Source organism: Haliaeetus leucocephalus, unplaced genomic scaffold, assembly GCF_000737465.1.
Source record: "Haliaeetus leucocephalus isolate CR32 unplaced genomic scaffold, Haliaeetus_leucocephalus-4.0 Scaffold92, whole genome shotgun sequence".
NCBI classification, from domain to species: Eukaryota; Metazoa; Chordata; class Aves; order Accipitriformes; family Accipitridae; genus Haliaeetus; species Haliaeetus leucocephalus.
The window spans coordinates 1,406,382-1,420,420 of record NW_010972528.1 but is presented as its reverse complement, the minus strand read 5'-3'; the positions used below and the strand labels follow the sequence as shown (position 1 = coordinate 1,420,420).

General features: G+C 49.7%; 1 protein-coding gene across 1 annotated transcript in view; it reads left to right on the top strand.

Annotated features, from left to right (window-relative positions):
- PLEKHG4 (pleckstrin homology domain containing, family G (with RhoGef domain) member 4) overlaps positions 1 to 14,039 on the top strand; it is a 98,451-nt gene that overhangs the window by 16,143 nt on the left and 68,269 nt on the right. Inside the window, exon 2 of the mRNA XM_010585197.1 lies at positions 9,048 to 9,245. Within this exon, the coding sequence (XP_010583499.1) occupies positions 9,048 to 9,245 (198 nt within the window). The remainder of the gene's footprint in view (positions 1 to 9,047; positions 9,246 to 14,039) is intronic.

The window sequence follows — 14,039 nt, the reverse complement described above, 5'->3', positions numbered from 1 at the left end:
CCAATGCCTGAAGTTGAGAGTGGAGCAAATACTGTAACTAATAAGAAAATGAATGAGATCAAGCAATTCTCTTGGGTAGCAGAGAGAAAGATTTTTAGTGCATTTCCTAGAAGAGCCCTGTAAAGAAAGGGAGTCTGCTGTAATGTCCCAGGACTTGTCTTGTGTAGAAGTGGCTTGGGACATTCTTGACTCTGTCTGTGATATCTCAGAGCATTTAGCAAGCCTTGTCTGGGCCTGTTGTAGGAGTGTGACACTTTGAACATGGAGATCCCTGGCTGGACCATGGCATATGGTGCCATGGCCAGACTGTTGGTGCCCAAGCCAGGACAGCCCGTGCAGTCTGGTGGTGGGAGAGAAGAGGGGCGCAGCTCTGCCATGGGGAGTCTCAGGGAGGCATATGTAGCTAACACTGGGCAATGAAACCACAGCTGCCACATGCTTACACTCTTCCAGCATGGGTCTGTTGCTGGGAAGGGTGTTTTAAAAGTACCCAGAGCTTTGCATCACACTGAGTACAGCTTTGTTAATTAATTGCATGGTTAGATCTATGCCAATGATATTTTAAAAAAATCTGTGCTTAGACAGTTATTTCAGATTAAGGACTTAATCCTTTGATTAAACTAAACCAAAATAAGCTGGTCTCCAGCTGTAGGATGGTGTTTTATACACAGCTCTTCCCAGCCACTTGCAGGCCCTCGTTTCAGCTGGAAGATGTCTGTTTAAGGACAGGGCTTTGGTCTCTTCTCTCACATGCCCTCTAAACACCGATATCATCTGCCTGATCTATTGCTAATAGAAAGTAACAGGCCTTTGGGAGCAGGGTCTCATTCCCTGCTCTGGATAAGACCTACTTTCTGCTCAGTTTATCGAGAGCTCAGTTACAAGTGGGACATGTCCCTGTGAGGAAAGGCTTAGCTCCATTTCCCAGTTCTGCTCCTCTCTGGCTACAAAATGACTTTCCTGGATTGTGGGTGAGTGTTTCATCCCCAGTTTGGCCTCTCTAACCTGTTCAGCAGTTGTCAGCAGCTTTTCTGATGTGTTGGGTGTTGCACAGACAAAGGAGAAAGGCATAGGCCCTGCTCCAGAGCAGCTGGAGTATGAAAACATAAAGGAAAGGGTAGAGAGGAGTAACGTGAATAGAGAGCTCTGGTGGGAAGAGGTGCTGGACTGCTATGCCCGATTGCACGTGATGCCATTTCCTTTGGGGAGCCATGTTTGGTCAGGCTGGCTCCTCATCCAGGTCAGGCGATGGTCAAACAGCAGAAAGCTTGCTGTGCAAGCTGCTGCATGCATCTAGCTTCCCTTGGGGGCATGTATAAGTGGAGGGCTGGGGAAGGCCCTGCTTCTCCAGGTGCGTGGGCTTTGCTCTCTGAAGGGCTGCACCAGGATATGTCTTTGGTAAGGATGAATATTGGGGTTAGGGTATGCTAAGAGCAGGTTTGCTTCTTGCGTTGCTGTATCAGACCTGTTGACCATCCTGCTGGGCTGCAGGGGTCTCAGGCAGGGGATCAGGCTCAAGTGACTGTTGCTGGTCCTGTTGCCATATGCCAGCGTCCATGTTTGGCCACCTGAAGCATGGTACAGAGCCACGGACACGGCTGCCTGTACCAGGTTGCCTCTGCCCTCTACTACTGCCTGAATTTTGCCCTGGCATGAGGACAGCATTGATATAGCTGTGCACTAGCTCCAAAGCTCGAGGCTCGCAGGAGGTCACGCTTTGCTTTCAAAGCAATCTGGGATGTCCCCCTTGAGTGAAAACAAACCAGCCCTGCGCTGGCGGGGTGATCGCTTAGCTTTGGGCCTGCCTTTCACCAGCTGAACACGTCCAGACCTACAGCATGCGCAGAAGCGGGACCTCAGAGCCGAAAAGCAAATACATCATTTTTCCTTTTGTTTAATTAAATGAGAGATCATGAGTTAATCGCTTCCAAGCGCTTGTTTTCCTGCAGTGCCTGGAATGATAATCCCGCGCGCTGCCCAGTAGGAGCTGCTTTGGCTGCTGCAGCCGTGTCAACCCAGAGAAGGCTGGGGGAACAGAGGGAGGCATCTGGAAATGATTCTCTGAGCTCTGTCTGCGGAGCACCACTCCCTGCAAGGCTGTAGGAGCTAGTTTATCTACAGGCTGTGGAACTATCCTGCCTGCCCCAGCGGCAGGGGAGCCAAGCCGGGCTACAGCCATACCCCGCACAAGGGATCCCATGGTGGCATGCAGAAGGCAGCTCGCTCTTGGAGGTACAGCCTGTGAGCGAAGCTGGTCTGGGTGAGATTGCAAACATTTTCCTCCCAAGTGGAACTGGGTGCTGTGCTTTTCTCCCTGAAAAGCCTAAAACAATAGCCCAAAAAGCAGGTAGAGCCGTTCCTGGTTATCTCACAGGAAGGTTGTGTAATTACAGCAGTGGAAATGCTTACCTCTATAGCTGCACCACTTAATAGTACGTTATTTTAGTGAAAATATCCAAAGGCAGGCTGGGTGCTGAAGGCAAGTGCCCTCCTCCCAGCCTCCCCCTGAGCCTTGGAGTGCACAGCGGAGGGGGGAGCTGGCACTTGCTCTGGGAAGATTTTTCTCTCTTGAACTCATTGCCGCTGTGATTAGAGCGGCTCAGGAAATGGGGCTGGGAGGGTTCTCCTCCCTGCAGAAATGGAGTGGGAAATCTCAAATTTTGTCAGAAAAACAAGCCTTGTTTTTAGCCAAAGACCTTTTTGAACGGAGAAACATCTTGTTTTTAAAGGCAAAGTGGCCTGGCTTTCAGCTTTGTGTCAGAAAGTGGAAAGGCTTTGTGGAAAGCCCAGAGGTCTGTTTTTACTGGAAATGAGGTTTCTCACGTCAGCTGAGAACTGAGCAGCCCCAGCCAAACGGCGCAGCACAGCAGCCTTTGCTGGTGGAGGGACCAGCTAACCCAGCCCTGCTCAGCGCCTGCTGTGTGCTCCTTTTCCCCCAGTCGCAAAGCTGGCTGGGGGCCACGGGCAGGCGCTGCGCTGCGATGCTTGGAGCTCTGCCTCTTCCCAGTTTTGCTGTTATTTCTGCTTTCCAGTTCTGGGGTGTGGGAGGGTTGGGTCATCTCTTCCCCTCATCTTTGCAGGCTCTGGTCTCCTCTGTCTTGCCTTCACACTGTCTGTCGGTACCTGGGCAAGAGGGGAGAAAGTAAGTGCGTGCAGGACGTGGCCAGGCTCCGGGCAGCCGGCAGAAGGAGGGCAAAGTTGTGGGAGCTCTTGGCAAGGCCTCCCTGCTGAGTGGGAGCCGAGACGCTCGGTGAGTCAGAGCTGGGCGTACCATAGGCACTGCTTACTGTGCTCGCAGCCTCTCTGAGCTCTGCTCCACCACCCAGCTATGCTCCTTGCTCTGCCAAGCCACAGCAAGCACTGGATTTAACTGGGGCACATTGGGATATGTAGTTTCATTCTTTGGCTGCTCAGATGGAGGTCTAGGTTTCTCAGAGCAGAGCTGCAGATCCTTTAGTTAAATTCCTGCCACAAGATGAATCCTCAGCACATTACATCGGCCAGTCCAGCCCGCTACAAAGGAGCGTTGTCTGCCGTAAGTCATGGATTAGCCAAACAGTTAGTCTGGTCTCACCATACTGATGTTTTGCAGGAGTCTTCAGACAGTATCTGGGCTGTCAGCAATGAAGATCTATGCCTCTTCATGTCCTTCTTGACCAAGACTTGGTGTTCTGTAGACAAAATTCTTAAGCAAGACACTGACTTCTTAGCAAGGTGCTTGGGTGAGTTGTAGGGAAAATGCTGCCAAGACTTTGTGGGCCCAGGTGGGTCCAGCAGCATTGCAGCCCTTCCCTGCACCAACTTGCGTTGTCCTGAGCCACTTGGATTGCTGTCCCAGGCACTTGCTGGGAGAGTGCAGGTATTCTGATGCTGCGCAAGGTGTGTAGCCCTGGGGATCTTCTCTCTGCTCCCCGCACAGGCTGACTTCTTTTTCTCCAAATGCATAGGAGGCTCTGCAGGGTTCAGACTTAATTGGTGAGCAGCAGGTCCCAAAGAGGAAGAAGCTGACTCCTGAGTCAGAAAGAAATGTAGCATGGCAGGAGTTCCCAGTGGCTGGAGCTGCTATGTAGCTCTCTCTGTGCCCACAAATGTAGGCTGAAAATTCAATCGGTGTATCTAGAAAAGCCCAAGAAGCTCCTGGTTACTCCAGATGCCTCTTGACAGGCTCCTCTCCCATCCTGCAGCAGCTGCTTGCACCAGGAGAGGTATGCATGTCCCCTGAGCAGGGTTGTAACTGATCCTGGGCTCCTCTTCCTGCTGCCTGCTTCTTAGTCCTGGCCTGGGGCTTCTGCCCAGGCACTTGCAACCTCATCTCTTGCTGAGTCCTGGTTCTTGCTGCAGTTTGTGATGGGGAGAGAGGCTCTTAGGACTGAGCAGCAGAGCTTTGCCGCAGCAGTCTTTATCCCTTTATTCATTTCACAGCATCTGTGGCTCCCGTTATATCAGCGGGGTGGCACCCCACTCATTTCTGCCCCCATTCTGACCCAAGCTCTCTGCCAGGTGTGAAACCCTCCTGGGCTTTCCCTTCTCCCCAGCCCTCCCTGGTGGAACCATGCTGGGTTGTTCCCATCATACAGCTCTGCCCGCAGAGTCCAGCCTGTCCCCACATGCCTCTTTCCTCTTCCCTCGCTGTGTGCTCCAGCCCCTGCACCGGCAGCCGGCTCCCAGCTGAGGAGCAGTGAAAGCCGGTATGGCCGGACGTGACCTTAACCTGGGCTTTATTTAGCACCTTGATTTATAGAGGAGTTATTTTAAAAGCATGTTTTTCTTTCGGGAGGTGTGGTGAGCTTGTTGCGGAGTGATGGCAGGGAGCTGGAGTTCATAGGTCCTCCCGTGCTATTGACAAAGAAGCATTTGAGTCCCAAGACACATTTTGCTTGGGGAGATACTCTCTGGCTTGGTTGGAAAGCGCTCCTGTTTGCCTTTGTGCTGGGTGGCTGAAAAGGAGCAAGTGTCCAGGACCTTTCCCGTGAGGGGTATGTGGCAATACTGTTGGAGACAGAGAAGCCTGAAATTTGCAGTCCCTGAAGGAGGCTGCTTTCTCCAGGAGGCTCCTGTGCTGGGCTCTGCCAGCTCTTGGGGGCTGCTATAGGCTGGCTGAAGTGGAAGCCTGCAGGGCAGGAGTGCCCTCTCCTTGGATTCTTGCTGGGTTTAGCTTGTTCTCCTCCTCTCCAGAAGCTGTCCCCCCATCCTGGGTCGCAGAGGTTTTTTCCTCATGCCTGCTGGGGGTTGCATTGCCTGCTTGAGATAAGTAAGGGGTGTGGTTTGTAGGTAGGGCGGGCTCTAGACTTCAGGTTTATCAGCCTCTGGAGCACAGGATGCTATCCCCTTCTCTTGCTGTCTTGAGCTGGTTCATACGAGTTCCCTGTGCCTCTAAACCATGGCTCCTCCACACTTGTGGCAGCAGACGCTGCCCGCAGGCTAGATGTGTGAGGCTGGCCGTCTGTGCTCCGGCGTTAAACAGGACCATGCAGCCAGCTTCTTGCAGCCCTTGCTGAGGCCCTTTCCTCAGGCTACTCTGCAATCTGAGAAGTTAATTAGCACAAATAAGCAGCCCCATCCCTAGGATTGTGAGCTGGTTTAATGAGTCTGTGATCAGAGGCGAATCTGCTGCTTTTGCAGGCTCCAAGCTGTGCCATGTTTCACCCTCTGTGTTTCAAGGTAACTTCTGAGGCTCTGCCACCTGTGCAGGACCTATCCCCAGAATACCACCCTGGGTGGTGGGAGCACTGAAAAGCAAGTGTTGCCTCTGTGTTCATCTGCGGCACACTTGAGGCTGCATCCATCCTTGCTCTGTAGCTGCCCAAGAATGCTGGTGCTACAGTCACATGCAGCATGATGGGATGTATGAATTTGCTCCCACGTTGGGGGCTTTTTATATGGAATTAGCAGAGAGATTGGTGAAAACATCTCCTCTTTATACCAAATGGTAGGGGTTGAAACCTTCTCTCTGTCCCTTCAAAGCTTGCACAGCTACCATGGCTTTGTGGTGTAGTCCAGCCAGAGAGAGAGAAAGCCTCTGTGCTAAGGAGCGTGCTCTTAGCACTGAACTACAGTTAGCAATGGCTACAGGCTGTGGTTATTCTGTATTTTACTAAAGGAAGGATAATATACAATTTGGTTTATTTTAACCATATAAAGGATTTTTGATTCGGTGCCAATAATTGTCTTGTGAAGGTTTTGCTAAGGCAGCAGGAATGGTGTGAGAACCTTAGAGTGATGCACTGACTCGTGCAAATATTTTTACTTCTTTGTTTTATTTGCAATAGTAAACATAACAAATTTCATTTGGGGAGGCTTGATATCTGAAAGAATTTTGCTCAAGCGGGGTATGGGGGCAGAAGTGGCACAGAACCAACCCCAGCTGTTTTTGACTGATATTTTGAACTTGTGGACTGTGGAGGATCATAGGGAAATTGTTGTCAAATGTTACCAGCAGTAATGCTACTGTGATAGCACCCAAGCACTTGGCTGGGTTCTCTGTGGTGGCTGGTGCTGGGTCAGAGAGCACCTGTGTGAAGGCCAGTTTTATCTGACAAGGGCACAGGTACTTTCTGGGACAGGTTGGTGTCAACAGAGGTTACTGGAGCTGCGTTTGCCTTCAGATGGCTGCACTTGGCTTCTCTCTGTCATTTAACAAGAGTGTGGGAGATGAACGATGTGTAATGTTCAGTGTGTTATATCAATACTTAGCAATATTATTAATATGTCCAATTATAAGAGGCTTCATGGTGGACTTGGTACCTGTTTCCCTACCCTACAGCCCCCTCCATGCCTTTTTAGCAGGTCCAGGTTACAATGTAAAGGGAACATTTCTTTAGGCTGTTGTCTTGGGTCTGTACAACTCATCCTGCAGTTTGTATTGGTCTGCTTTCTCTTATGTTTCCTGAACGCCGATGAGTTCTTCCCTCATACCCTGCATGGGGATGGTCTTGACCGGAAATGTGCAGAGAGCTCCAGGCTGCTGCACAAAGCAGGCTGACTATCAGCTCTTTGCAGTTTTCTCTTGATCTGCACAGTATCTAGTGGAAGATTTTTCTCTGAAGACCTTTTCCTGCAGAGAAGGAAGTGCCTAGGAACTTCCAGGCTTTTAATTTCAATTAATGGAATAAAAGTTGAGATTTTATATTCTTCTTTTATAAGTGGAAAGAAGCTTGTTTAGAACAGCCTTCTCCTCCCGTTTAGGATTGGGGTTAAATGCTTTGTCCTAGCATTCAATGCTTGGAAGTGTGCACATAGGGCTCCTGCTTTTTGAGTCCTTGGGTTAAGAATATGAAAAATAGCTCCTTAACCTCTGTTTATCTGGTTGCATTGACCTTAAGGGGTATTGCAGGAGGCAGCTGGTCTCTTGGAAGAGTTGCAAACACCTCAGGAGCCTGCTGCCATTTAGCCTTGCTTGTTGCTGACATCAGGAGAAACAGTAATGAAGCAGTGCCATGCCACGGGCAGTGTGTGGTTTGCCTGTCACCCGCGTTCTGCCAGCTTGGTGCAGGCAGGGATTGTGGAGGCATTGCCTGGGCGTTCTAATCTCTCCTGTGCAGTCCCGCAGGCTGTCCTACAGGAAGGCTTTACAACAGAGCAGCGAGTTTATATTGTGCTTAAAACACCCAACCCTCTAAAGGAGGAATTTAAAGATTGTTTTGCTGCGAAAGATGGGAAGGCTTGCGTGAGGAGCATCACCTCTGCTCTGGCTGCAGGTCAGTTCAGGCTTGCTCTGAGACTGTTGCATTTTCTCAAGCCAGTGAAAGTATCTGGAGTGATGAACATGTGCTCCCTTGGAGTGGAAGAAGCAAAATGGTTTGCTTCCTCCTGACCCCTTCATCCTACTGTTCCCCGGTGGCAGTGTAAACTGTTGTGGCACTGCTTTGTTTAACTTTCTCTCCCAATCTTGCTGTGGGACTGAGGTATGTTTTCAGGCATGTCCATGCAGCTGTTCCTGTTCTGCAGGAGGCTGTAGGCCAGCGGCTGAAATGCTTTTCTTGTTTCTAGTGAAGGGAGGTGGATTTGGATCAGATGAGGATCTGTCCAGACACCTGAGTAAACTTTCATTTGGTTTTGTGGCAAAACTCACTCCCCCTGGCTGTTAGCTAGCCAGAGGGTCCCCTCTAAAACAGAAGGGAAAGGAGGGTTCCTGATCCTGTCTCCAGATGTGTCCAGATTTATTTTTTTTATTATTAGTTTTTGGCAAGCTCTCTTGACTTACACCCATGCAATAGATCAGAATTTGGCCTTTAGCACTGGAACTGATCCTGATACTGTAGGCAGGCTCTGGCTGGCAGGCTGTCCAGAAAGAAGCTAGAAAAGTAGGGAAGGCATTGCCTCTGAACCCTGGACAGGAAACGGGCATCCTATGTATTGATGCGCGTGCTCAGGCACCAAAGGCCACCCTGTTCAGACGCAGGCTGCGGATCCTGTTGTGAGGCATCTCTCACTGCAGAAAATTCCTGGCTCCCAGAGTGAGCCTTTCATGAGAGCCAAACAGCTTTGAATAATGAGGAATCGCACTGGTGAGCAGCTTTCTCCAGTACCAAACAGCTCCAGTAGCTTATCCTGTGCAGGCTGAAGCGATTCAGCCCAACTGTTGTCCCTGCAACTCCCCTTAGCCCACTGAAGAATATTAACACTGGGCTTTAATGTACCCAAGTGCTGGCCAGCATCTCCAGCCCTTGGTATCCGAAACATGGAACCCGCCGATCTGCCCACCCCATGAAACTCTCGCTCGCTTGCACGCACTCACGTGCTGTGGTAATGGTTTAATAGCAGCCCCACCCAGCGCAGTCAGGAGAAGGACTTGCTGCGTAAGCAAAAGCTGGGAAATCTCGCCGCTGTGCACAGCACTCTGCGAGCACTCTGCTCGGGTTTTGGGAGCGCTTTTTTGTGTTTACCTGGAGTTGGTGGTGCCAAAAGAAGCTAGAAAGGACAGCAGTTTGCTCCTTTGATCTTCTCTCTTCCTACGTTTGGAGATGGCTGTGCTCCTGGGTGTAGGGCTCATGAGGGCACTGGGGCGTATTGTGCCATGGTACTGCTAATGCTTTCTCTCTTGGCAGGACTCGGAGTCCCTGGACGGTTGCATTCAGAGTACGTTATCAGCACTCTACCCTCCGTTTGAGGCTACCGCAGCCACTGTTCTGTGCCAAGTTTTTGATGTGGTGGAGAAGACGTACCGTGGGGATGGACTGCGCTACCTCATAGACTTCCTGATTCCAGCCAAGCACATCCTGCAGTGCATTCAGCAGGATGCCTGTGTGAGTACATCATGCTTTCTAAGGCCTGCGAGGGCTTTCTTGGAGAGCTTTTTCTCCTCTCGTATGTAAAACGGCTGGCAAAAAGTGCTTGCGTATGTATGGCAGCTTAGGTGGGAGGGCAGGCAGACAATTAGGAAACAGTGGAGAAACTGTGATTGAAGCTTAACTGTGCAGAGATCAGATGTGGAGTGGTGCCCTCAGCTTCCATAACCAGGAACACCGAACAGAAGGCTTAAGGGATTCAGAGGAAGCAGTTTAGTGGAGCGTTTGCTGGGTATGGCTGACTTGGGTGGCTTCTAACCCCAGCCATTCCCCGGCCCTGTGGATGAAGCTGTCGGGCTCTGCTGCTGGCAGGAGGACATGCAGGGCGAAATGCTGCCAGTCGGTGTTTTTCCCAGAACTCCGTCTCCCCTTTGATGGTTGCTGGAACGGTCGCAAAGCTCAGTAGCCCCGAGGAGTCACGTTACATTTACTGCCAGAATGAGTCCAAGATTAACGTGCTTTACTGTTGGGAGTCTAAAATGTTAGAAACGATGAGTCAAATACCTCCATCACAAACTTGGCTCAAAGTCTGCAAGATGGAAAAAAAACCAACCAACCCCAACAACCTAAAGCTAGGGTTCGTTCCAGCCTTTTTGTCTCAGAACCTAGAGGGTGTGTGTGGCCAGGCTTTTGATAGAAATCCTCATGATGGAGGGCAAGGGACTTCTGGGAAGAGGAAAAATATTAAATAGAAGCTGAAATAGTCAGTTACTCATTTGTCTCAGGGAGGTGAAATGCTGGGGGGAAAGACCTATCATGTACAATGGATCCACATAACCCCTGGGAGCTGGTCACCTTGCAAGTGTTTTGGTGCAGTGTTTGTCCTGCTGCATTGTCACCAGCTTCCTGCTTGGTGCCAGCTGCATATTTGTGAGCCCAAAAAGATACAAGGTTGTGCATAAGGATTTTGGGGAGCTGCTCTCTCTCACCCTGAGCACTCGAATAGGAGTTATTCCATTAGTATATCTAGCTGCAGTTTATAATTCGATGGCGCGTAGTGTGTTTTTCCCCTTTAAAGAAACAAAAGGCGTTTAGTTTGGATGAACCAGTAATTACTGCAAGACGTTTCACAGCTTTCCCCAAACCGCCTCCCTCACCAAAGGAGGCGAGGTAGTGATTTCCCCACTCCCTGAGATCTCGGCAGCTTCCAAGCGCTCGGCAGTACCCTGGGCAGGTGAGGTGGTGGAGGGGAGGGACGGAAAGCAGCCCTCAGCTTGGCGCAGCCCTCTGCCCCCCGTGGCAGGCAGGGAGCTGGGCCCACATGGCTGCCCTCCCAAAGGGGAGGTGTTCAGGGCAGTGAACAGGCGACCCGGGTGCCAGTAAGGGGGTCTGCTGGGCACTGAGGGGGGGGGGCTGTCCCTCCGGGGGCGGCTGGGCAGGGACCCACCACAGGCCATGGCTGCCCTGAGGGCAGAGGCCCCTGTGGTACAGGGGTGTGGTGGCAGGGAGGGTCTTGTGCCGCCCAGCAGCCAATGGGAGGACAGCTGAGGCTGTGACAGCCAATAGGAGCATGGGGCTGCCTTGATGGGCATGGTGGCCTTGGCTGAGCTGGGGGTTGTGGGAGCAGGGGGTGCTGAGGTGGTGGGCCCTGAGGAGGGAGAGGTGAGGGCAGTGGGCCCCGGGGGTCCCTGAGGAGGGAGAGGTGAGGGTGGTGGGCCCTGAAGGAGCTCAGGGTGCTGGCAGCCCCCCAGGCTGGCCTGGAGCATGGGGCTGGGTGACATGGAGGCAAGGGGGCTGGTGGTGGCTGAGGCATCCTGTTGGAGGGGGAATCCAGTATGATGGGGCTGTCCTACACATGCAGCACTGTTTAGGGAGGTGGTGTGGGGCAGGAGCCATGCTTGAAGCCACCCTCCTGGCCCAGGCCCAGGAATGAGGGAGGGCTTGGGGCCTGCCTGGCACTCCCTGGCCTGCCCAGTAGCCACAAGTTGCAGGGCTGGTGCCTTCCAGTGAGGGCTGTTCAGGGCTCAGCATTAGGTTGTGGGGGCTTTTGCTGAACTGTGACATGTTTGGGAGAGTGGGCAGCAAGAGGTAGAGTGCAGGCACAGGCCTCTCAAAGAGCACAGCTGGATGCTTTGAGCCTTTCCTCCTTGTGACCCTTTCTGGCCTTGACTCATGATTTTGTACTTTCAGATTGGCAATACAGGGAGATCAAGGGAAGCTCTAGGTACCTTGTACTGTCTTTAGAGGTGGGCCCAGGCTATTCCATATTTTATTTAGAAGTTTGCTTGTTTGAATTTTTATTGCTGAAAGTTATTTCTCTCATTTGTTGTGGACTCTCTTTCTTCCCCAAACCTCCTTCTATTGTCTTCACTGTCTGAAATCACAGGACTATTTTTTGTTACTTGTTTTTTAACAGTTTTGTCTGTCTTTTAGAGAGTCTAAACAAAAGCAGTGTTTCCTCCTTAGTTTGTAGTTCAGCTGGTCCATGTGAGCTTTTCCTCCGGTGGGGAAAAAAGTAACTCCTGTCTGAATAGCTACTGTAGGAAATCTTGAGGGTGCTAAATCTCTTTCTCAGCCTCTGCAGTGACAAAAGTGTAAGTGGCTTCATGAAGTATTAGACAAGGTCATAGGCTTCAGCCTGGAATGTTAAAATCAGTAGCCTGTATGTGATCCCCAGGGGCTGGAGAGGGGTGTGTGGAGGGATGTGCCAAGGGGTCTGTCTCTGCTTAGCACAAAGTAAGAAACCAGGTTTTGCCCCTGGCCTTCAGATGACATCCTGAGCTAAATGGACTGTTGGTCTGTTCCAGCCCAGCCATCCCCATAGCTCTAGGAGCTACTACCTTTGTAGCATCTTTGTCATTGGTGCCCATCTCTTTCCTCAGAGGCAGCTTTATTCCTGGCTGCAACCACTAGGTGTAGAGTCTGTTCCTGGCATTCCTCTGACATGCCTGGTTTGGCTCAGTAGTGGTTGGACACGGGAAGAGCAAATACTTGAGCCTCAAAGTGAAATGTTAAAACAACTGAAATAAGCCTCTTCATGTAATCTTCCCTTTGAAGGTGCTTTTTGGAGCAGGAGCAACATGAGGATGCTCCACTTCTAAAGTTCTAAAACTCTGAAATGTTTAGGCTATTGAAAGACTTACATTCCTGCTTGGATGGTTACTCTAGCTCTTGCTACAGTTTAAACTGTGGCTTTGTAGGGTTTTTCAGGAACTTCAATGCATTCTGCATTATGGTTTTGGTAATTTTATTGCTGAGTTTTCTTCACCTGTCAGTCAGTAGGCAGACAGGTCATGTAAGTGGTGAGATTGGGTTTTGGATTTCTTAATGTGTGAATGGTGCCCAAATAGGTTACTCTGCATGCAGGTTTTAACAGAAACTCTGTGTCAGGTAGGTACAGATGGAATTCAGCTTTATGTTTGTGCTACTGCTGATTGTGTCTCTCACTTTTCAGTCATATAAACTACTTTTAATGGCTTGGGAACTGATTTTTTTTTTTTTTTTTCTCTGTCTTGTCTTCCCCTGGAAGGCCCTTGGTACAGATGGCCTTGATATACCTACTAGGATATACTCTAATGGCAGAAGAGGGGTTGATATGGTGTGGTGGAGGGTGCAACTGTATAGTGTCTTCTGGAAGACTGCAGATTGTTTTTGTTTAAAACCTTATATACAAAATACTGGGCTTGGGCACTTCTTTAGGAGATAAAAGCTCTATCGACTGAGGTGCTGTGTGAGTCTTGGGCTTGATGGAAAAGTCAGTGAAGTAGGTATGGCCTGAGACTTGCTGAAGCCAGTAGCAACTTGTGCAAACTGTGTGCTGTAAGAGGAGGTCTTGGTTTGCTGAACTGTGCTGTGCTGGTGTAAGAAAGGACCTAGCTGGTAGAGGCATCTATGTCTTGCAGATCAGAAAGCATAAGAACGTAAGACTGCAAAGCTTAGCTCCTCGTGCCTTTGAGGGAAGTACGACCAACTGTGTGTTAGGCTATACAGCTTTTTAATTCTAACTTAATAGAGAGACAAAAAAAAGGGAGGTGGGTCTACTCTCAGTTCAAGGTTAGAATATAAAGGTAATACTAATATGACCCTTCAAACAAATGAAAACTAAAGTAAGATTCAGTTTAGTGACAGAGCATGTAGGTACAACAAGGCAGTTGCACTGAGTTGAACAGAAATAAAACTGCCATGACTATGGAATTGACTATGTCGAAGAAAAGGGACTGGCTGGTCTCCATCCTGGAATATGGAAGAAGTTACCATGTAATGCCAAATGTCTGATAACAGGGATTTTTATTGAATCTGTTAAGTCAGGACTAGTAACAAAACACAGAACAAGCTGAGCATACAACAATATGCACTGAGCAAGGACTGAATTAACTGACCCATTAAAAACTGGATAACATTTTTTCATGTGGTTTGCTCCATGGCAAGTAGTATAAGACTAGCCTTTTTCATAAACCAGCTCATTCTAGAGAGAAAAGTTTTGTTGTCTAATCTCTTCCATAAAGGATTTATTATGGAGTCATATGGAAAATTAGTTACTGTGTCAAAGGGATGGAGGTTTATGCAAGTATTGCAAGATGGGTAAAAAACTAGTGAAAGAGAGGGTGTTCGTACTGTAGTGAAAACTGAGATGGAGGTAGGAGTCATGAGGCACACATTACTTCTCATCCATGACTTTGGCGTAAAAAGTAAGAGTATGCATATGACAGATATTTGTGATGAAACCAGTGTGGGAGACATGAGCAATAACCTAAAGGAGGAAAAGGAGGGTGATAAAAGTGTTCCACAAGATGAGCTCTAAAACTTTGTACT